This window comes from Harpia harpyja, chromosome 3 (assembly GCF_026419915.1).
Source record: "Harpia harpyja isolate bHarHar1 chromosome 3, bHarHar1 primary haplotype, whole genome shotgun sequence".
Taxonomy (NCBI): Eukaryota; Metazoa; Chordata; class Aves; order Accipitriformes; family Accipitridae; genus Harpia; species Harpia harpyja.
Genome location: NC_068942.1, coordinates 22,410,876 through 22,433,224, shown reverse-complemented (window position 1 = coordinate 22,433,224; position 22,349 = coordinate 22,410,876). Strand labels below are relative to the sequence as shown.

Sequence of the window (22,349 nt, the reverse complement as noted above, 5' to 3'; positions counted from 1 at the left end):
AGGATTTGCTTCCTGAGCCAGGTGCAGCACTGACATCGTAGTAGCATGACTGGAGCCATTAGCTACTACAGCTGAGCAACAGACCAGGCAGGATGGGGTTGATTTGTCTTTCATCTCTGGAAGGGCTTCCCCCCCCCAAAAAATACTCCCAGTAAAATGTCTGCACTCATTCTGGAACCATATATGTTACCAGAGGCAGATCAACCCTTTACAGCCACAATACCAAATGAGGCAGGACATGACAGAGATTGAACCTCAAAAGCATAAATATTCTCTGACCTAAGATTGTTCCATACATGCAAAACTGCAACAGGGGTCATTTAAATAGGTTGGAAAAGATTTTAAAGTCGCAGTATTTCTGTGTGATATGAATGTCTTCCACCTGCAAATTGCTCAGTCATACTTTGGGAAGCTGAAACTGTCACAGAAATTAGCAGAACAAACAGTAAACTGATTTAGAAAATATATTTTATTCATAAAATGAATAAACATTGGTACATAGGCAAAATATCTTGAAGCTAGACAATTTATTCCCTGAATACAAAACTCAGAATATTTTTGTTCTTCTTTCAATACCAAAACCTAAAATAATAACAGAAAAATAAGATGATATCCAGACTGGATGCTGGGAGGCCTCAGCTACTTGTCTTTGGATGTGTAAAACTCAGAGAAGGTGTCCAACACTTTGCAGGGTCACTTCCTACATTATGATCATTTCATGAGTAAAGGGCAGCTTAACTTCCCTTGAAATTCAGGAATTTTCAAAGAACTCCTCTAACAAGAATATTCCCTCCAGAATCCATTCGCCCAAAATATAACTATTTTCCAACAAGATAGCACCTTTTTTATTTTAAGAGTTTAAAGATGGACTTTGAAAAAGCCAGCCTACCTAAACAGGCGCTCTCTTTTTTTTTTTTTTTTTTTTTTCTGTTTGGATACCTTTTTGTATACATTTTGAGAACACAATTGTCACACTGGGTCAGATGAACCATTCCAGTAGCTGATTGATTTGCCAAGAGCAGTTGTTTAAGGGAAACTGCAGATTAAGTGAGGCAAGTATGGGATAAGAACCTGGATGGATGAGTGGTCCAAGAGAGATAGTTGATATTAAAGGATCACCACCTTCTAGCTCAAGAGCACACCATCCCAATGAGCAGGAATTGAGGCAAAAATGCCAGGAGGCATCTTTTCTACTCCGTAGCCTATGCACTTATACCACCCTGTTCCCCTGGACAAGGAAAGGCAAAAACTGCTGTCAACTAAGTGAGCAATCCACTCCGAAGCCAAAAATGGTAACAGCTTCTCTGTTCCATGGAAATGCGCTATCACTCCCGTGGAAGGCAGCTGAGCATCCACAACAGAGAATGACAATTTAGAGTAGTTGCATTGACTTGCTACAAGTATCTTTCACCTCCAGCAGTTTCTGTAAGGCCAGCCTTCACATTCATGCTCATTTCTGAAGATGAAGGAATAATTATTCCAAGTAACCATAAAACCTTGATTCGCAAAAATATTATCAATTTAAAAAAATTCTACATGAGGTGTAGAAGTACAGAAACTGTCTTCCTTCTCTCTCAAGAAGGAAGGTAAACCTTACTGTGGAAACAGTATACATGATAAACATGCAAGTTTGACAAAAAACAGATTTTGTATTTTAAAGTTGGACTTCTAACTTTATCAGAACAAAGAAAGTAAAGAACTTATGTTAGTATCCATGACGTTAAGTATTTTAAAACCTCTCTTTGCTACCAGTTGTGAATTTTCCTAAGGACATATAGGTCACTATCAAACACTGTCTGATAAAGGTAGTACTAAGATACATAGATAATTTCTTTTTGGCAATGAAGAGATCATAATAGTCATCCCAGCTGGATGTGACAGCTAAGTCACTCTCAGAATGACATCTAAGAATGTACTGGATGCAAAAGTTAACTGTCTTTGGTTTTGAAACACATCCAGATATGAAGAATACCACACCAGAACCCCATTTTGTTTTGTATTGCCAGTGGATTTTTTTCTAGAAGCCACACCACTGGAAGTTATCTGTACATTTCTGCTGAAGATGAATTTGAGAATAGTCTTCAACACAGGTATCTGCGTTCTTCACATCTTCAAAAAGGCAACCTGTAAAAGTAAGCAAAAAAAAATACTGTGATTAGTTTCAACACTGCAGGTAAAACAAAGATGTTTCATTGTATTAACTGGAATTACATATTATAATCATCTTTTTAAAAAAACCAACACACTAATGTAATGAGAGAGCAGAAGCTATATCTGAAAGCAGTGTTACTTTCCAACCACTTTTCTACCTAATAAGTCTCCTAAAAATTCCCCAAGCTTATTCATTTTGCTCAAGCACTGCACTGCACTTGCTGCTGAACTACATATCAGAACCCTTTTTTTTTCCCCAGAGTAACAAAGCTCAAGGTGTTCATCTTCTCTAACTTAAAAGGCTATTTGATAGCATTCTGAAACCAGCTTAGATTAAATCTTTGATACATTCCCTGTTTTGCCCCAATATTAGCTTATTTGAACAGTGCTGTTGCTGTAAGTGAAATCTTGATTCCAAAGTCAGGATTAAAAGTCATGATGAAAAGTCCAAAGTCATAAAGAAAAAATGCCTTACATTTTAAAATGATCAGGAACCAAAATCCTACCCTAGGGGAGAAGACAAATACTTGTATATGATCAGAAGATAGCAAATGATGTACCTCTTCTTTTTAGTGCACTAAGTGGACTGTCATGTCTAACAGCTATTTACAGGAAAGGTGATCTATCAAAGACAAGAGACCTATAGGATTTCTGGTGTCCCAACTCGTTTGTTCTTGGTCACATGCATGCAGCAGTTTCCCCTGCATGGTTTTGTTTTTGTTTAGCCTTCTTCAGAACCTGCAGGATACTAACTCAGAAAGTTAAGTTAGCTGACTGGAAACACAATCACAGGTCCAGATTCTCATCTGCCAAGGAGATTGATTCAGATATTCAATTGGGAACTTTGCTGATCACAAGGACAGAAGAAAAGATGGACAGATGCCACCACAGAAAGACAAAAAAAAAAAAGAAAAAAAAAAGACTACCAGGTTACACAACAGTCTTCTGAAAATACAACCTGTTTCTCTACTCCATGAAAAACACACAAGAAAAAAACATTTGAGACGTACACTTCCCCTTTTTTCCCTCCAAGACCTTTCAACAGTCACTTAAGTGAAGATTCAAATTACCATCCCTCAACCGCACCACACAGCTTGATGTCATCAGCAAACGTGTTGAGGGTGCACTCAATCCCACTGTCCATGTCACCAACAGAGATGTTAAACAGCGACGGTCCCAACACCGACCCCTGAGGAACACCACTCGTCACTGCTCTCCACTCGGACATCAAGCTGTTGACCACAACTCTTTGAGTGCAACCATCCAGCCAATTCCTTGTCCACCAAGTGGTCCATCCATCATATCCATGTCTCTCTAATTTAGAGACATGGATGTCATGAGGGACAGTGTCAAATGCTTTGGACAAGTCCAGGTAGATGACGTCAGTTGCTCTTTCCCTTATCCACCAATGCTGTAACCCTGTCATAGAAGGCCACCAAATTTGCCAGGCACGATATGCCCTTAGTGAAGCCATGTTGGCTGTCACCAATCACCTCCTTAGTTTCTATGTGCCTTAGCATAGTTTCTAGGAGAATCTGCTCCATGATCTTGCCGGGAACAGAGGTGAGACTGAGTGGCCTGTAGTTCCCTGGGTCTTCCTTTTTTCCCTTTTTAAAAATGGGGGTTATGTTTCCCCTTTTCCAGTCAGTGGGAACTTCACTGGACTGCCAGAACTTCTCAAATATGGTAGATAGTGGATTAGCCACTTCATTTGCCAGTTCCCTTGGGACCCACAGATGCATCTCATCAGGTCCTATGTACTTCTGTACCTTCAGGTTCCTTAGATGGTCACGAACCTGATCTTCTCCTATGGTCGGCAGTTCTTCGCTCTCCCAGTCCCTGCCTTTGCCTTCTGCAACTTGGGTGCTCTCATGAGACCCCACCTGCAGCACTGCGTTCAGCTCTGGGACCCCCAGCATAAGAAGGACATGGACCTGTTGGAGCAGGTCCAGAGGAGGGCCACGAAGATGATCAGAGGGCTGGAGCACCTCTCCTGTGAAGACAGGCTGAGAGAGTTGGGGTTGTTCAGCCTGGAGAAGAGAAGGCTCCGGGGAGACCTTATAGCAGCCTGCCAGTACCTAAAGGGGGCCTGCAGGAAAGATGGGGAGGGACTTTTTATCAGGGAGTGTAGTGGTAGGACAAGGGGTAATGGCTTTAAGTGGAAAGAGGGTAGATTTAGATTAGATGTAAGGAAGTTCTTCACCATAAGGGTGGTGAGGCACTGGACCAGGTTGCCCAGAGAGGCTGTGGCTGCCCCATCCCTGGCAGTGTTCAAGGCCAGGCTGGATGGGGCTTTGAGCAACCTGGTCCAGTGGAAGGTGTCCCTGCCCATGGCAGCAGGGTGGGAACTAAATGATCTTTAAGGTCCCTTCCAATCCAAAACATTCTATGATTCTCCGATTCTATAATCCTATGCCCAAAGAATGTTTGAGAGTTGTATGTCTGCTATAGAGGATGCAAAAAATTAAGCAAGTTTTAACGTATCTAAGAGGCTTCTCAGAAAATCATCCATACAAAGGATTCATGTCTAAAATAACATGACTACGAGGCATGAATAGGACATGACAATAGCAATTCTTGGTTAGGAATGGAAAAAAAATCAAGTGATCTCACTTCCTGAACATCTCTTCTGCTACCCCAACACTAACAGCAGTAACCTATTAGAAAGCTGCAATGTTACTACATGGAAGGGTTTGTACAGATAAGACAATTAAGATCCCCCAAAGCTTCCACATTTCTGAATCATTCTTCTCTTCATTCAAAATGGAACTAAAATTCAGAAACAAGAATTTTCACGTGGAACATAAATTTTCAGAAACGTCTGTAGGCAAAGCTGGCCAGCGAATAGCCAGCTGGCCAGGGTGGAATTCTGCCTGCTTTCCCATGAAAATCTCATCACATTGACATATTCCCACCAAGTGTTTTCATTCAGCTCAATCAGCATTTTCCAACAGTAAGCTGCTACATCAAAAACATTTCTGTCAGCTTAACCAAGGGGTGTTGTAAAAGCCAGAAACTACTCATTATGTAGGGAAATTTATCCACTAGGCCAAAGACTCCCACCCTCAAAGACATAATATGAAAGGAAAATCAATATGCCTGTCACCTTTCTCATTATTTAGTCGCTCAGATGAATAAAGACAGACGCATAATTAATAACAAATGTAAAATCTTACCTATGCGGAAGAGTCATAAGTAACACAGGCTAGGGATGAAATCCTGGCACCAATTAAGTCAAAGACAAAACTCACATTGACGTTAACAAGGTGCGAAATTTGTCCTTGCATTGCAAGGAAGAAAAAGAAAAATCAAGAAAAGCGATAACCATCCCAATACACAAGATTCAAAATTTTAAGCAGATTTTTCTACCCGAGATTGCAGGCTCCCTTGATACACAGTTTTGAGGTATCATTAGAGTGGATATATTTGTTTAATTTGACTACTTGCTATATTTTATAATGCATGAAATACACTTTTTCACTCCTTTGAGAGGATTATTTGCAACATAATGTTTCCCCAGACTGCCAGGCTCCCCTACTGCCCAATAAATTGAAAAACATCAAAAGGAATCATTTATCACTGTCTGTATTTATATTTACTACCAATGTGAATGCAAAAAGCACATTAGATCATCCTTACGGTTGACATAGCCAACAAAAAAAGGGATAACACATAGAAGTCATAAGCTGTTTAAAAAACACCTGCAACACATGAAAATGTTTGAGAATAAAACCAACTGAAACAAAACCACTTATGAAGTTCCACCCTATCCAAAGTTCAATATGAAGCATATAAAATATTTGTTTATCATAACTGTCACTGTAGATGCTCTTGGATCTCTAAACAGCAGTAAACCATATGTTCTACATAATAAGTGAATTACTACAGGTTGGGAAAGTGGGACTAAGTGGTTCTCCCCCAGTTCTCCATCTATTAGGATACTTTCTCTGCAAGATAGACAACTACTGGCCTCTTCCAGGTCTAGTAGCAACTCTTTCAGCAAAGTCTGCAAATCCAGTATTTCACTGCTACTAGTGCACTTTGAAAGAAAAATAATGTGCCGACCAGCTATCTGATCTACAAACTAAGGTTTACCTCTAAATTCAGAATAAAAGTCAGTTCTTTAATCAGTTTATTTCAGGATTTTTTATTGACCTTACCTCAGCATGTGTCCCCTTCTTAAAGCACTCAGGATAGCTAATATTAATCCATCGTTAAGAACTGATTTTTGTACTCTAGCGTCCTTACTTCTGTGACAGAAGACATTGTTTTTTCATTTTCTCTCAATTATTTCTGAAGATGATAATCTTATTCTACCTCAGAGTATCAAGTGCATCTCAGCACTCCACCCCATTAGCTTCCACAGAGCCAGAAGCTGCTAAGACCTCTGGATAATGAACAAACATAAACTCCACGTTTTCAAGTATTTTAAGAGATATCAATACAGAGGGAGCAGCAAAGCACCACAGACATACAAATGATATATCTCACAAAATCACTTCTTCTGTAAACAATAAAGCAGCAACAACTTTGTTAAAAGCTTTCGGAGCAAGGGCAAGTTAAGAAATCCAGGTTGTGATGTTTGATTCTAGAAGCTGTGCTCTCTTAGCCTTCCCAGGAAAATGGGAAAATGCAAAATGTCAAACTGTCTGGAGCATACTCCAGACTACGTGGGAATGGCATTGAGGATTGAGAAAAGCATCCTGACAGCGACTGTACTTAGGTGGTCAAACCTTGCAACAGGTTGCCCAGACAAGCTGTGCAATCTCCATCTGCCTTTTGCATATTCCAAACCCGACTGGAGACAGCCTGGGGCACCCGGCTCTGGCTGACCCTGCTTGAGTGGGAGGGTTGGACAGGGCAGTCTCCAGAGGTGCCCTCCAGCCTCAGCCATTCTGTGACAATTTTATATGTACACACACACAGGTGAGTGAAACAGCAGCACTGGTGGAAACTCTTTTATTATAACCTACAAAAACAGAGGCTGGCAATATTCTTTCCTCAGTAGGGAGAAGGTAGTTATGGAGGTATAGGTTACAGTCTTTCTGAAACTTTCTAGTAACATTTTATTTTATGGAGTGTTGGTTTAGATTGGACATAAGGAAGAAATTTTTTATGATGAGGGTGGTAGGCACCAGCACAGGTTGCCCAGAGAGGTTGTGGATGCTCCATCCCTGGCAGTGTTCAAGGCCAGGTTGGATGGGGCTCTGAGCAACCTGGTCTTGTGAAATATGTCCCTGCCCATGGCAGGGGAGTTGGACCGGATGATCTTTAAAGGTCCTTTCCAACCCAAACTATTCTGTGGTTTCATCAAGCTGTGCCTCAAAGCATTTTCCTGACTTCATATGATAAAAATGTCATGGAAAACAGCAGGGTAAGGGCACTTCCTACTGAATTAAGCATCCAGTAACAAAGTCAAACACTAAGGAGTAACAGGTAAAAGAAAAAAGCTGTAATTTCAGAAAATATTTTAAAAGCTATGGAGACCTAATGAACTAAGGAGATAAAAGAAGGCAGTTCCAGATGGCAGAAGCTGCTGGAAAGAAATCTATTCTACCTAAGCGGTAGCACTGGGTGAGCGAGCAGAGCAGATGACCACTGTAAGAGAAGCAGAAGCGTGACTAGAGGCAGCTAAACAATATATTTTAAAGAAATGCAATCTGCAAATTCAGAGCATACAATCTGTCTTGTGAAGCTGACGACATAGGAAACAGCACTAAGAGAAAATTATTTTCTCAGCTTATTTTCTCAGCTAAGCAAAGGAAAAGCAGTTCAATTTCTCAATCAGCTGCAAGAACCAGAAAAGAAGCCAGATCCTTATTTCAGCAGAACAGGGAAAGAACCAGTCTGCCAAAAGTTGCATTCCCATGCTCTAACACAAAGTTTTAAACTGCTCCTATGTTTGTATTCTCTTTAAAGGACACCAAGTGAATTGTGCATAAAGAAAGATCTCTGTGTATGTCTCTCAAAGCTGAGGACACAGAATTTCTAATACCTACATCTCTCTCAAGAGCTAAACAAAATAGGTAGAAGATATACTACAGGATTTCTCTTCAGTATTAGAGAGGGAATTTTACTTCCGTTTACTGCTGCATAACTGTAAAGGAAAATCATGGGTTGAAACTAGTTACATATGCTTCAGTTTCAGCAGAAGAAAATGAACCTATTAAACATACGAACACTTCCTGAAATATGACTGCTCTGGTTTTGCTTTTCCATTGCACAACGAAGAACAAAACTCCACCACCAGGCTCAAAACTGAAGCTTAAACGCATAAAAGACATTTTACTGTTGTCTTCTTTGAACATTAGACCAATTTTTAAACACTGCCACACACAGTTCATAACGCTACACTGTGTTTTAGAAGAACGCAACTTACACAGCTATCTTAAATCATATCTACTGCAAGCTGACAATCTGTACATAAACAGATACCCATGCTTTAATGCTGCACATGTGCTAGTGTGAAATCATGTGTGATCAAATGACTGCAGAGGAAACGATTATATGCCAATAAGGCTACAGCCTACAATCAACGTCAAATGCTGTATTAATTTCCACTCAAGGCTGACAGTAATCAAGCACTGCCATGCCATCCATGTGTGCAGGAAGAGACTAACCTTCCCCAAAAGACACAGACAGCTGTGGGCAAACCTCTGCTCCTAGATCCAGCTGCGCTGGTGGAAGACATTAACTTCACAGGCTCGATGGTGTCCCTCGGCTGCAAGTTACTGTTCCTCTCTCCCCACAAATGCCATTTCAAGCTTTCTACCTAGTGTCTGATGAAATCAGACTGGTATGCTAAGCTCTGGTCTGCGCTAACCGGATTGATTTATGCTAGAAACCAGAAAGCGGGGGCTTGCACAAACAATTCTGCTGGCAGATCACAGAGGAGAGACTAAGCTCTGGTGGATACAAGAGTGAAAAGCTGAGAATAGTCGTTTTTTCCACATGTACAGTCGTATTTGGAAGATAACATATACTCAAAGCCTCAGACCAAAGTCTAATTCACATACAGATTTGTATTGCCACAAAAGCTATGGCTAGTGCTAAGTGTTACAGTTTAAGCCTTAATAATTACAGCTAGTACAACTGCTTGGGTGGTTGCAATTATAGCGCAATCAAGATGCCCCGTACATAGAATACAACTCTACCTTGGAAAAATAACCAGAGACAGTGATATAAACATGTTTGTGTGAGTATAACTGAGCCTACATGTAACCCCCCCCTCGTATTTAATAATGTGCTGGTACAGCTACAGCAACAACGTGCATAAGCACATAGAGAAGGCCATAATCCTGCCTGATATATTTCTCACTCCTGTAAAATAAAGACAGATCAAGGAGTGGGAGGATTAAAGCATCTGCACCACATCTAGGTCCCAGCTCTATAAATAACTGATTTCTGATAAACTCTGCTCAAAGTTTGGTGTTCCCACAACTGCTGACAAGGGACGGAGGAGCCAAAGGAATACTGCCTTCTCTGAGGCGCAACGGTGCTCTTCCCATTCCTGTACCACCACCAGAAGCACCGACGTCTTACAGCTGTTACCATTACCCTGTGGATTAGCAACTATTGGCAATGGCCGATTATAAATAGCCACATTAAAACTTAAGAGTTCGCCTGCCTACCCATACTGCACAGTTTACATACTCGCTCTCACCTAACATTCAGGGACCAAGTCTGCTGATGCACAAATAACCTGTTCCAGAAATACGTTTTGGCACCAGTGTGAATGAACGGACACAAAGCAGATGGCATTAGATGAGCAGAGACATGAGAGAACATTAACTGCTATATTTGCACTCGCCCCCACTGAATCCACAGACCCATAAAAAAGCAGCTGTCTTTTCCAGACTGAATGCTACCAAGCTGTTGCATATTGCCCCTACGTCTCTGAGGCTGCTTCTGGGAAGTGCAAAGGCATTTTTAGAGGAAATGGGAGAGGAAGGCAGCGTATTCACTGCTAGAAGAACGAGAGGAGCCAGAGATGTCCCTACCTTGACAGTGTAGGATTTACTTGCCTTAAGATGGCCTCCCTGTAGCCTGCAAACTCCCTGGCTGTACTCCAGCAGCAAAGCTGCCCGCCATTACACTGATGTTTAATTCTCTTTTTTCTACACGCCAGGCTCTTGGGATGATAGCTGAAGGTTATATCACTGCATGCCTGTTTCCCCTATGCCACAGAGGTCATGTAACTAGACTTGGCTGCTCTAATATCGCCTCTACAGCCAAGCAATGGCAGCCACTTATCACGACATGTCAAAAATAATTGTTTCAGGTTCTCTCAGATAGGGAAAGTTTCCCAACATGCTTTAAATGCCATGCAGTGAGAAGTCTGGTTTTGAGTATACATCAGAACATGAAAAAGTGTTTTATATAATTACCCTTCCTTGGCATTTTTGGACTAAGCAAACCAAGGAATGACCAGCCTGTGCTCATAGCAGCAGAACTTCACACCACTAGGCTGCTAAGTCTTAAATACTTTACTATGGGAAACAAACAATTTCAAACAATGTCATTAGAGGAATACGAGTCCCTTTAAAAGGTCACTAACTAAAACAATGCTACAATACTACAGATTGACTGAACAGATATGGTTGGACAAGCCGAGTTTCAAATATTTAATTAAGTAAGAAGCTAAAGTCTAGGGTCAGTATAAAAGCCTTCATGACTATCACTATCATGCTTGAATTCCAATGGAGACAGAAACTAAAATATATCCAGAATACTCTCACAGCCAAACATGGCAGCACTGTGCTGCACAGGACTGTGGTGAAGGCAATAATAAAGTCAACAGAAGCACAGGTTGTGGAACTATGTCATCCTGACAAGCTAAACCCCTGCAAATTGGGTTGAAGAATAAGGGTATGTGGAATGGCAGCTTTGCAGTCTGACCAACGGGGCTCAGATTTGGGTGTGGGGGAGAGGACAGTTTGTGAAGGACTCTTACCTCACTCACTCCACAGGAGGTCAAGGTCATTCTTTAGCATATGTATCTGCAAGGAACTTCCCATCTCAAAGAGAAGTTGTTTCAAGCAGCTCTAAGGTCTTACAGGAAACATATTTTTGGTCAGTGCTGCACTACCACAGAAACAGAGAAACACAGGTGGCAATTAAAGCTGGGGAGAACTTGGCTTCAGTAGACCTATCATCTAAACAGCCAAATTCCCTGGCACTTCTAGGAGAAGGCTGGGGAAAGGCAAGTCCCCTCCTGTACAATGTGAAAGGCACTATAGATCTGTGACCTTTCCAGTCTTCATTGCAGGAAGAAACTTATTAGGAGAACATCACTCTGATAAATCACTTTCTTCTGTCCAAGCTGTGTAAGATATAAAATACAACCAAAACAACCAAGCAGAAAGAGAATTAGATTCCTTTCATACAATTGCTGGTGGAATTAATTGTAACCAAACCAAGGGTTTATTTTCTAAAATATGGTTTCTCAATCTGGTAATGTCCCTTCAGGATTTACAAAATAAACCCATCTATAAATCAGCATGCATTCTTTCAACTAATCCTTCCTAAAAGTATTAATTTCTTATAAGAGTGAAGCTGGATTTGAAATGTGACAGAAATAAATGAGAAAAAGCAAGAGATTCCTCCGAAGTCCCAGGCTGTGCACGTGCACTGCAAGCTATCTCTTTGCTAACGTAACAGTTGCACGCTGAAGCTTGCCCAAGCAGCTGCAAAAACAGTAGAAAATAAATCTCTGCATGTTTTTATCTTGTATGAAGACAACCAATTTTTTTTTTGTTTTGTTTTAGATCAAGTAGTTCTTTGTGTGAAAAAAGGAAACTTTTTTTTTTTCAGGTTAAGTTGAGAATGCTATTAATCTTTTGTTTCTTTACATCTAGATACGAGAAGCCCCAAAACTTCATGGCTTTATTTTGTCTGTTGCCAAATCTTCCTCATTAGCCTATACTACTTTTATTTCCACTGCAGATGTTACTTCTTGTGGCACCCATCATTAAGACAGGCACAGAAACAGCAGTATTATTTACCTTTGCTAGTCTTAAATACAGTTTCTCTCTTGAATGCAAACCACAGTAGGGATGGAACTTAGTACTAATGTTGCATTGCAATTACTGATCCAAAGTGAACTGGGCTACAAAACCCACAGAATTTAGTATTTTCTTAGTCAACACCAGATGATGTTTGGTTTTCACTGTAGTAATTACCATGCTGAACTTCACACTAATCAGGCAACCCGAGCAGCACATATTTTTCTGCATCAAGTGGTTTTAAACTGCTGCAGAAAAAACATTTGTTTAAACACATACATGTACGGGCAGTTGGGAGACACACGTTAACCTAAAACCAACAAGGCACTGCAAACTGCTGTGTCCATTTACACCATGCTAGCTACACCCTAAAGCTAGAGACATCTGAAGAAATTAATCCTTGGCACACCAAACTGGAACATATGACGCAGCTCCTAAAAAATTCTTAGCCTCGCCGAAAGGTGTAGCACAAGGCTGAATTCGAGAAGGTCGTGTCTGCCACCCTTTCAAAGAGCTGCACTCTGATGCGCGGCTTGCCATTCCACACTTACACACAGCCTGCTGTCACAGCAGGATTTGCTCTGGGCCGATTTCCCGAAAGTCATGTCAGTCTAAGGCTCTGTTGTGTTTTTGCAGTTCTCGTACCACTAGATTTCTTTGCACTCTTGGGATTCTCTTTCAACTGACCAGCATCAAGAGTACCCAAGCATGGCTGTATCTTCCCAAGAAGGGGAAAGGAGTGACACACTGCTTCTGCTGTAGTATCCAGCAACTGCACCTCTTACAGTATTTCAGCAATGAGGAAAAGAGCCCTGAACAAGGCACTATACATAGTCTGATACCTTTTAAAAGGTCTAGATAGAGAGATACATGGATTTATTTTGTTGACCATGAAGCAAGTAAATTGTACTTAATTCCAGAGGGAATAAATAGGGCCAACTAAATGGCAACATAATCTCTCTTCAACAGTATCATCAAATCACCTCTCCCAAAAGTAAGCTGATAAGGTATGGTGCATGTCAGGTGTGAGATCAAAGATCAGTCAGCACACTATGCACTTATTTCTTCGATGAAATGCTGGCTTACCCAGATGTGCCATGTTCTGGTCATTTGCATGGCTGTTGCTCTCAATTAGATGCTCTTTGGTGGTATTCTCTGCAACATAATTTATGAAGCGTCCTATCTCAGCAAAATACCCTGTTATGTATTCCAATCCTATTATGATTTAAAGAGAGGGAAGCACTAACAAATGTGAAAAAGAAGCACTGGTTTTAGGTCCTTACTGCACAATAACACACTCAGCTGGATTCTAAGGTGGCAAATGTCTCCTTCCTTCCTCTCCTTCTCCTGTCCCTTTAGCCATGAAGTATTGTAGCAAACTCTAAAACAGGAAGGTGACTTTCAAGTGCTGCATCATCCAAACCAGAAAAATTAATAATATAGTCTTCTATTACCAGCCTATTTTTCCAGCTCAGATGATCCCTTCACCATAAACTAACATTTTCTCTATTATTCCCTAATATTGAACCATTCACCACATTAACTCAAATCTCCTTTCTCCTATTTTTAACCTCCACCTCTAACATTTTTCTCCTCACACCAATCAATCCTCCCCCCCTAAACCCACACAATACACCTTCAGTCAGGATTTACCTCCAGCATGTGCTATGGCTCATATACTACAGTAGGAGACAAAGTCCCCATGTAGTTTTGCTCATACCGTTTCCCTAGGAAAAGCAAGATTACTACAAAAATAATTATTTGTTTCCCAGCTGCAGCAGCAGGTAAAATCTGCAAGCCAGAATCCCCTTCAGGGCCTGGCTGGAGATGCCTGTTTCTTGCTTATATTTCTTGTCTTTTTACTCCCTGCCCCGCCCTTAATAGAACTAAAACCAGCAGGCTAAGATTATGTCAATTTTAGAAGCAACACAGTGGAAAGCTAAAGAGAACAAGGAATTGAACTGGAAACATAAGGAGAAAGGAGGAGAAAGCAGTATCTCCTGCTAAAAACGGAAGTGTAGACAAGCATTCACACTAAATAAAACAGATACGTGATTTGTGTGGTGCATTATCAAGGCTACCATGTAAGTACCAACTAAAAAAATTATTTGGGGTTTCCCTCATGCTCTCCACAACTCTCATTGTAATAGCAATACACTTATCTGCAGGATTCAGCGCTGGCAAGACACCAGAGCCGTTAGATATTAATGTTGTAGGTCAATGCATTTCTGAATTTTAATTTAATGAAAATCAATCTTTCTGTCCAAATTTAGCTACATCTTAAGAGTCTGAGGCCACTCGTAAGATGACCTTCTCATCTCTTACACCAAGATGCTATAGAAAACCCAATGGACAGGTAAAACTGCCAGGAGAAACTACGGAGCAGCACCAGAGGTCACCTGCTCTGTCTTCAAACTGACTGTCAGGAAAAGCTATATTAAAAACTATTGTGGTAAAGTGCTTTAAAAACAAATAGGCAACAAAGAAACAAGCCAACCACTTCTGGTTAATACTCTACCTGCTGATGGCCTGGCGGGAGAAGTTCCAGTTTATTTTTGCTTTCGTCTCCAAACTGTGTTTCATTTACATCCAAAAAGAAAATCTGCCAAAACCTGAAAGCTGCGAAATGTTCTATTATCTTCATTTCCTGCAATGCTTAGAGTTAGCGATACCACAGAAACCAGTACACAGACGTAAACTGGGTTTCTAAGAGTATCCCTTGGCAAATGCTACACAAGCAGAGCACACCGTGAAGTCATGTCGGAACTGCTGGAATATCTTGTCGCATATGCAATGTTGCCACAGTGTAAGACATGGCCATCTCCCGTGTGCACACCCATTTCTGAATATACCAAACCCAAACACTACCTGAAGTACCATCTGAAACACCAAGAAGATGTGAGGAGGGGGCAGAGGGAGCATGACATAGAATGGATGCATTAGAGAACAATAGAAATAAATGATATCTTTTAATAAGAGGTATTTGGTTATGTGCTCACATTTACATGCAATTAATATGGTCTAGTCAATCTACCATAACTCAAAAAAAGAACGAGGTAGAGGAGATTAAAAGAGAATGTGGCACTGTTAAGTAACACTTTGAAACTAGATAGTTTGAACAGGTGTCTTAATTGGGTTATCTCTTGAAAACTTTATGGAAAAAAGCAAGTTTGAAAAATTAGCTGCTTAAATTCTCTCTTTGCTTCCTGGCAGTTAAAACTGGAATGAGAATAAATACCTCCCTGCATGAGGTACGAGGATTAATTTGTTTGTATATATAAATGGGTATTTAAGTATCAACTACTATTTTATTTTTAACACCTTGTTGGGACTACTGCTTTCCTACCCGAGTTCAGCTTTTGGCAAGAGATTAGGACTGAGTTAAATGGGAACAGGTGTTTGGAAGATGATATGGCTGTAATAAAAGCACTAACCAAGAAGATGAAGGGAAAAATAATTTAAATATGGCATTCATTTGTATCCTGTGAAATAGAGAGGCACCCAAAAGAAAACGCAAAATCACAACAACTAAGGGATATTTAGGAAATTGTTTTTGCCTGCTGTGATTCAATCCCAGGGGGACACAGACTCAGCAGGGCTGTCCTTTGGTCCCAGGTCATCCTGTTCTTGTACAATCTTATGGTGCCTGTTAAAAGGCCAGGCATTCAATAAACAACAGTTTCCCTGCTTAATGCTGGTTGGGTAATAAAACGTTTTCAAAGCCTCAAAAGGACATAGGAATTTAAGGCCACTATCAGTGAGATTTGACCTCCTAAATTATAACAGATATTTTTACAGTGTGGATTTCTGGCCTCTAAGATCCCTACATCCATTACTAGGTCAAGCTGATTTTTATTTCTAGGGTTTGAGCACATTCTTTTGCCAGCTGCAGTCAGAAGAAAAGCTGAAACCATCCATTTCAAGGCTCAAACTCATGAAAACAGATGTTTTCTTAGTAAAAAGAAGAGTTACTGACCTTGAAGCTTTGTAAGAAAATACAATATTCACCATTTTTAGAATATCTTTCCCTCAACAATAAGATAATTACAGATAAAAGCTTTCAAGTGTTTTTTTTGAAAGCAGACTGTGCTCAAACCCCAATCCTGCAAGTTGATCCTGTTCGCATCAAGATGTACTATGAATTTCATGCAATAGTAAAAGCAAATAAAGCAATGATTTTCAAAAGCAAAGGTTTATGGAGGGGAAAGTGTTGCAAGACGTATGGTGTTTATTATTACATTGTTTATTGCCATATTCCATGACTCCTTCTTATAAGAGTAGGACATAATGTACAAAATCAATAAAATTTAACTACGGAGATACAGGCAAGACTCTTCGTGTGAAGTGTGGGTCCTCAGCTGTGGGAACTCCCAGCACGATTGACCCTCAGAAGTCAAAATTTAGACTGAGAATACTGTAAGAAACTAAAATTGTTGTCTAGACTATACTGAAGTCCCTTATGTCTTTCACTATGAGAAAGCTTTCCTGTGGCCTGTGGGACTACTGACTAAAGAATGTAGTAATGCAATTTCTGCATGCTAGATGTGTATTTTGCTGGTATTAAATCATTTTTGCATTTTAAGAAGGTTTAAAACAATTATCTTTGACTTCAGTATGTTTAGGTGCATCCTTTCTAAGTATTTCTTGTCAGTAGTCACCCATGAGAGAATTAGTCTATTAAATTAGCAAGACAGTAAGGAAGGTTTTAAAATGACTGACAACAGAGGATTATCTCTTTGAAAACAATACTGAAGAAAACAATTTTGACCTGAGACAAATTCACACATCCTTTTGATTCTAATGACTTCATCAACAAGAACATGGTTATTCAGAAACTGAACTTGGCCCTGTATCATTGATTCTGCACACACATTTGAACAGCTCTGAGCAGCTCCATTTAACTCAATTGTCCATGGGAGGCAATTATTCATGTGGTGAAGTGCTTATGGGATAAGCATATATGGCTTATGGATTCCTGCCCCTGACAGGCATCAGACAACTCTAAATACTTACTCGCTCTTGGGACGGAATTGGAAAATTTTGATGAATGCATGAGTTAATGATCATTTCTGAAGCCACTGGAAGAAAACAAATTGGCCTTCCAAAGGGAAGGGTTGTACAAGGAACCAAAAGGATTTTAAGATGGAGCTTGACTAATTGATGATACGTGACACGTTATCTGCAATACCAGGGGACTAAATTTAATGAAACACAAGAGTTCCATGTGGTCGTCGCTACAAACCACACCAATTACTCCAAGTCTATGGGGTAAAAACTGATCACAAAAGCTAGGACAAACATCTGACAGCATAGAATCCAGAGCTAAACCCTTTCTGAAAGAGTCTTTTCATCAGATTCCCATCCCAGCCTGTCAACAGAGCAGCAATAGTGGGAAATGCAAGTTAATGCTCTGCAAGCAGGGGTCAGACGGACCCCACTCTCTCTGGCACTGGGACAGTAACCTCCACTGCAGGGGCAGGACTGACCTTCTGAGAGAATGACCTTTTACATACCCTAGTATCACCAGAAGATTCTGAGTCTCGGAACCCTGATGTCCTTCCCCTCAATAAACCACCACTATCAAAACCAGGAAGAAAAAATACATAGGCATTTAATAATTCAAACCCAAACCCCTCATTCCAAGCACAGCCTTTTTTTCTGGCCAAATGAAATGTCAAAAATTGATATACAAAGACCCTAGTAGCCTTCACTGATCTATTTCCCCAGAGAAATATGCATTTCTTTGGTGGCAGTTTAAGCAATAAGCAAAACGCTCTTGCAAACTTCCCCCCCTGCTGTCTTGGCACAGCTGCATAGTCACTGGATAATGTGGAAGGAGCAGAGGGAAGAGACAAGGTGACATGAACAAGAGGTCAGGGGAGATGGAAGGGCTACCTTAAACCAGATCAAATAGGTTGCTGCTGAATAAAAAACTACCACCCTCAATACCACAGCAATGGGAGTTAATGTACAGGCCATTAAAATAGTCAAAATAAAGCTATAGGCAATGTCATGTTAATGAACATTGAATGGATATGGTATTAAAACGCCTGGAAATACACTCTGAAAGCAGCGTGTCCTGTAGACAGCTTTTCATGTCATTCAGACTTATCCAAAGAAGTCACATAAGCAAGACAGAAGGCAGCTTTCTCTATTATATCATATTCTGTTACTTTTGGAAGTTATTTTCATGTCTGATTTATCATGGAAAATATAGGTAAATGATCCCATTTGTCTTCCCTGACCTCCTAGAAACCCCAGACCTTTGCTCTCTCCAAAGAGCTCCGTTATTTCTTCTGAACTATGAGGACGAGTTCACATCTTTCAAGATGTGAAATGTAAAAAAAGAAAAGCAAACAAACAGAAAACCCTCAAGCATTTACACATATTTAATGAAAACCACCAAACCCATCTCCCAAGAAAACCCTCAGAGGGTTGGATTTATGAAGTTGAGTGCAGGTTCATCTATGCAACGGTGCACCCTCTCACTTCCATCACTTATCTACTTCATTTAAAACAAGAATGTAAGAGTTCTGAAACTGAGGGCTGTGGGTCCATCATCTACCACAGCATATGCTTGCAATGTGATGGAACCAAAGGCCTCAACAAGAAAGAAATTACTGTGAGCAATAGCCATCTCCCTTCACAGACAAGTTTTTCAGCTCACAAACAAACTGCTCCTCCAGTATTCATCTCTGCAGCCTTTCTTTCCTGTCCATTTTTGCCAAGCTTTGGTTTAAATCCAAAAATAATCTCCTTGGATCATGCACCGTGCTTTTAATTTTTCAGCCAAGTGCTATGCACAGCTTTTGTCTGTAATAGTAACAGATTGCCCAAGGACACACACAATGAGTCATGGAAAAAGTCAGGATTTCCTGGCTCTTAATCCGATGCTCAGACAAGGCCTCTCATGTTTCCAATTTTCAGGGGCCGACAGGTGGGGGAAAGAGAAGAGAAAGGAAGGAAAAAATGATGGAGAGAGACTTTTTTAGATAAGCAAAATAGACAACCAGAAAAAAACCCGCACAAGCTCTTTCCCTTCGCAGTTTCAGAAGACTGATGTAACAGTAATCACAAAATCTGCTGAAGAGCTTAAATCTGATTTTTAAAAAATGGATAGAACAGAGGAAAAATATTAAAGGCAGCAAAAAGACACAAAAATTTGATGTTTCTTAAAGCAGAAACAAAATAACCAGTTTGCTCAACAAGCCTGGAAACAGAAGAGAAAGCAATTTACATGCTTTCAGGGCAAGGGGATTTGGGAAGCTTGCTCCCAAACAGGAGGTTGGGTAGCAGCATGAGCGTATGCCCATCCCAGAACTGTGAAAAAATCTGGGGGTTGTGAACATGCAAGTAGGTGACATGAATCAACTCTCACTTGAACACACTTCAAAAACACTCTGTGGGTTACACTAGTCTATTTAACTTAGGAAGCCAGTTCCCTCAAGACCACCTATAATTAGCAAAAGATGAGGAACATTCAAGAGACAAATATAGATCATGCAGAGGTGATGTATCAGCAGCCTGAAAATAATTAATATCCATCCTAATAATGCCACCTACTCCAAAAGACTGTGCAACAGCTTACAAGACCCATAATGTCACAAAGGAGCAGGAAAATAATTTTTCATCCCCACAAAAGTAGGCCACCCATCATATTCTGAAAAGGGATCCAAGCAAAAAACCAAATGGATTTTGAGACAAGTTGTACTCATTTATCACTGCAAAGCACAGCTCACACGTGGGCTTTGGCAGCACTCTGGCTAACTGGCTGAAATGAGACCCATTTCAAAATAAAATAGATGTTAAAACACTGGTGCCAGTAAAAGCTATTAACTGCAATTACACATATATGCACACATGTATAGGATATTTAGGGACTGCTTATCTCAGTGGGCTGGGATAATGAGATTATTTAGAGACTACTGCCTCAGGATACAGATAACTCAAAGTCCGTGCATTTTCTTACTATCTGTGTTACAGCAACAGCAAAAAGTCTTGCTGTATTCATGACAAATATTTGCACTCCCAACCTAACCCTCACTGAACAGATCTAGAGCAACATCTAACAGGTACAGTCAACCCTACATTGCGGGAATAGAGATGGCTTTTTTGGGTCCCTACTCACTCTAATGAAGTGATTAACTGCACTGACAGCCATCACCATGAACAGCAAACTATTTTAGCAGAGAATGAGAACCAAGTGAGCCAGGAGGTGGTTCTTTCCAGATTCTCAGTGAGACTCAAGCAGTAAGTAGCACAGCATTAGCCTGTATGTCGCCAGCGGCCCTGCTGACAAAGGACGCGGAAAGGCTGAGGTGCTCAATGCCCTCTTTGCCTCACACTTTACTGGTATGACCAGCCTGCAGGAATCCCAAGCCCCTGAGACCAGTGGGCAAGTCTGGAACAAGAAGACTTACCCTTGGTGAAGGAGGACCAGGTTACGGAACACTTAAAGTGGACATACATCTGCATCAGGGAAAGTGTTGACGGCAAATTGAGGGAGGTGATCCTTCACCTCAGCTCAGCACTGGTAAGGTCATATCTGGAGTACTGGGTCCAGGTCTGGGCTCCCCAGTACAAGAAAGATATGGACTTACTAAAGCAAGGTAAGGGCTAACAAAGGGCCACAAAGATGACTATGGGACCGGAGCATCTTTCATATGAGGAGAGGCTGAGAGCTGGGACTGTTCAGCCTGGAGAAGAGAAGGTCCAGGGGGATCATATCAATGTGGATAAATACCCGATGGGAGGGAGTGAAGATGAGAGCGCCAGACTTTTCCCAGTAGTGCCCACTAACAGGACAAGAGGCAATGAACACAAATTGAAGAGCATGAAATTCCTTCTGAACACAAGAAAATACTTTTTTTACTGTGAGAATGGTAGAGCACTGGCACAGGTTGCCCAGGGAGGTTGTGGAGGTATTTATACCTCCTTAGAGGTATTTATAACCCAACTGGACATGGTCCCAGGCAACCTGCTCTAGCTGACTGTGCTTTAGCAGGGGGTTGGACTAGATGATATGAAGAGCTCACTTCCAACCTCAATGACTCTGTGACTCTGTAAATATATTTCTGTTGCATGCATCTTTGAAGTGAACAAGCTCATTTACAAAGACTGGTCATTCAGGCATCCTTCAAGACAAACCATTCGTAAAACCTCAAAACTGGACTTTTTCCACTCTGCTCTCTTTTGCTGGGGTTTAGATGATGCAGTGCAAATTTCACTTTCCCTCTTCAGTTTACTCCCTAGCTTCCTTTTATATATCAACTTCTTTCATTCACTTGAAAGATACTTTAGTCAAATACTGGACAGAAAATACTTCTGAATTAAACATTATCTTGCAGTTTTAGTTGACTCGCCTTCTCTTCTCCTCCCCTCCTCCTTCACACCCTCTTTTCTTTATATTACAATAAAGTATGAATCTGTCCTTAAGCTCATAGTTCCATGCAATCCATATTATTCTCTTCAAGCTTCTCTTTTTCCCCTTTTTCTTTGGCTGTTTCTCAGCCATTGAATACTTTCCAGTTTCAGATGAAAATAACAATTAGGTTTTATTATTATGAGACCTCTTCTTGTACTGATAAAAATCTTATTATTCAAAACAAAGCTAGCACGATTTCTTTAACAATGAGACTTTCATGTTCATTTTTTATCTTCTTTTTAGAAAACATTAATGACCTTCAAGGAGAATCAGTTTTCCAGCTTCTTTTTCTTATTTTTTTAATCCAATTTTACCATCAAGGACAAATATATTTGAACAAATTATACACTGGAGTCATAGCTCCCTTGAGGTTTCATTCTGGATTATTGAAGTATAATTATTATACCGCATTGGTCTGCTCTAAGATTTCCAAAATACTGTTTAAAACTCCTTCCTTAGAGCAAGGCCACTAAAAAATATGCTGTTAAAACCTAATTACCTGCATCATAAAAAAAAATTTAGCACTTCACAAAATGCAATGAATGAAAAATAGCATAAGTTAGTAGAAATGTAGACAGATGATAATCAAGAACATAGTTAGAAATGTGCAAGATCCAAAACTGAGGATCATAGCATCACCTTAAGGTCTGAATGAAATAGCCTGACGTTGCACAGAATTTTATCAGCTTTATAAGATAAACATTTAGAACTAGCAAAGACTGAAACCAGGCACTTAACACTTCTGCATAAAAACATTTAATTCAATTGTA

The 22,349-nt window shown here is 40.4% G+C and overlaps 1 protein-coding gene across 5 annotated transcripts in view; it reads right to left on the bottom strand.

Moving 5' to 3' along the window:
* Positions 1–22,349, bottom strand: part of UBE3D (ubiquitin protein ligase E3D) — a 104,678-nt gene that overhangs the window by 16,802 nt on the left and 65,527 nt on the right. For 3 of the 5 annotated variants that reach the window (XR_008234346.1, XR_008234350.1, XR_008234347.1), the window contains one exon: positions 2,050–2,124. Coding sequence is in view for 2 of the 5 variants with exons in the window: in XM_052781637.1 (XP_052637597.1) it covers positions 2,104–2,124 (21 nt within the window). In the remaining 3 variants the exon portion in view is untranslated. Of the gene's footprint in view, positions 1–451; positions 2,125–22,349 lie in introns of those variants that run through there. The other 2 variants (XM_052781637.1, XM_052781639.1) reach the window with 1 other exon arrangement.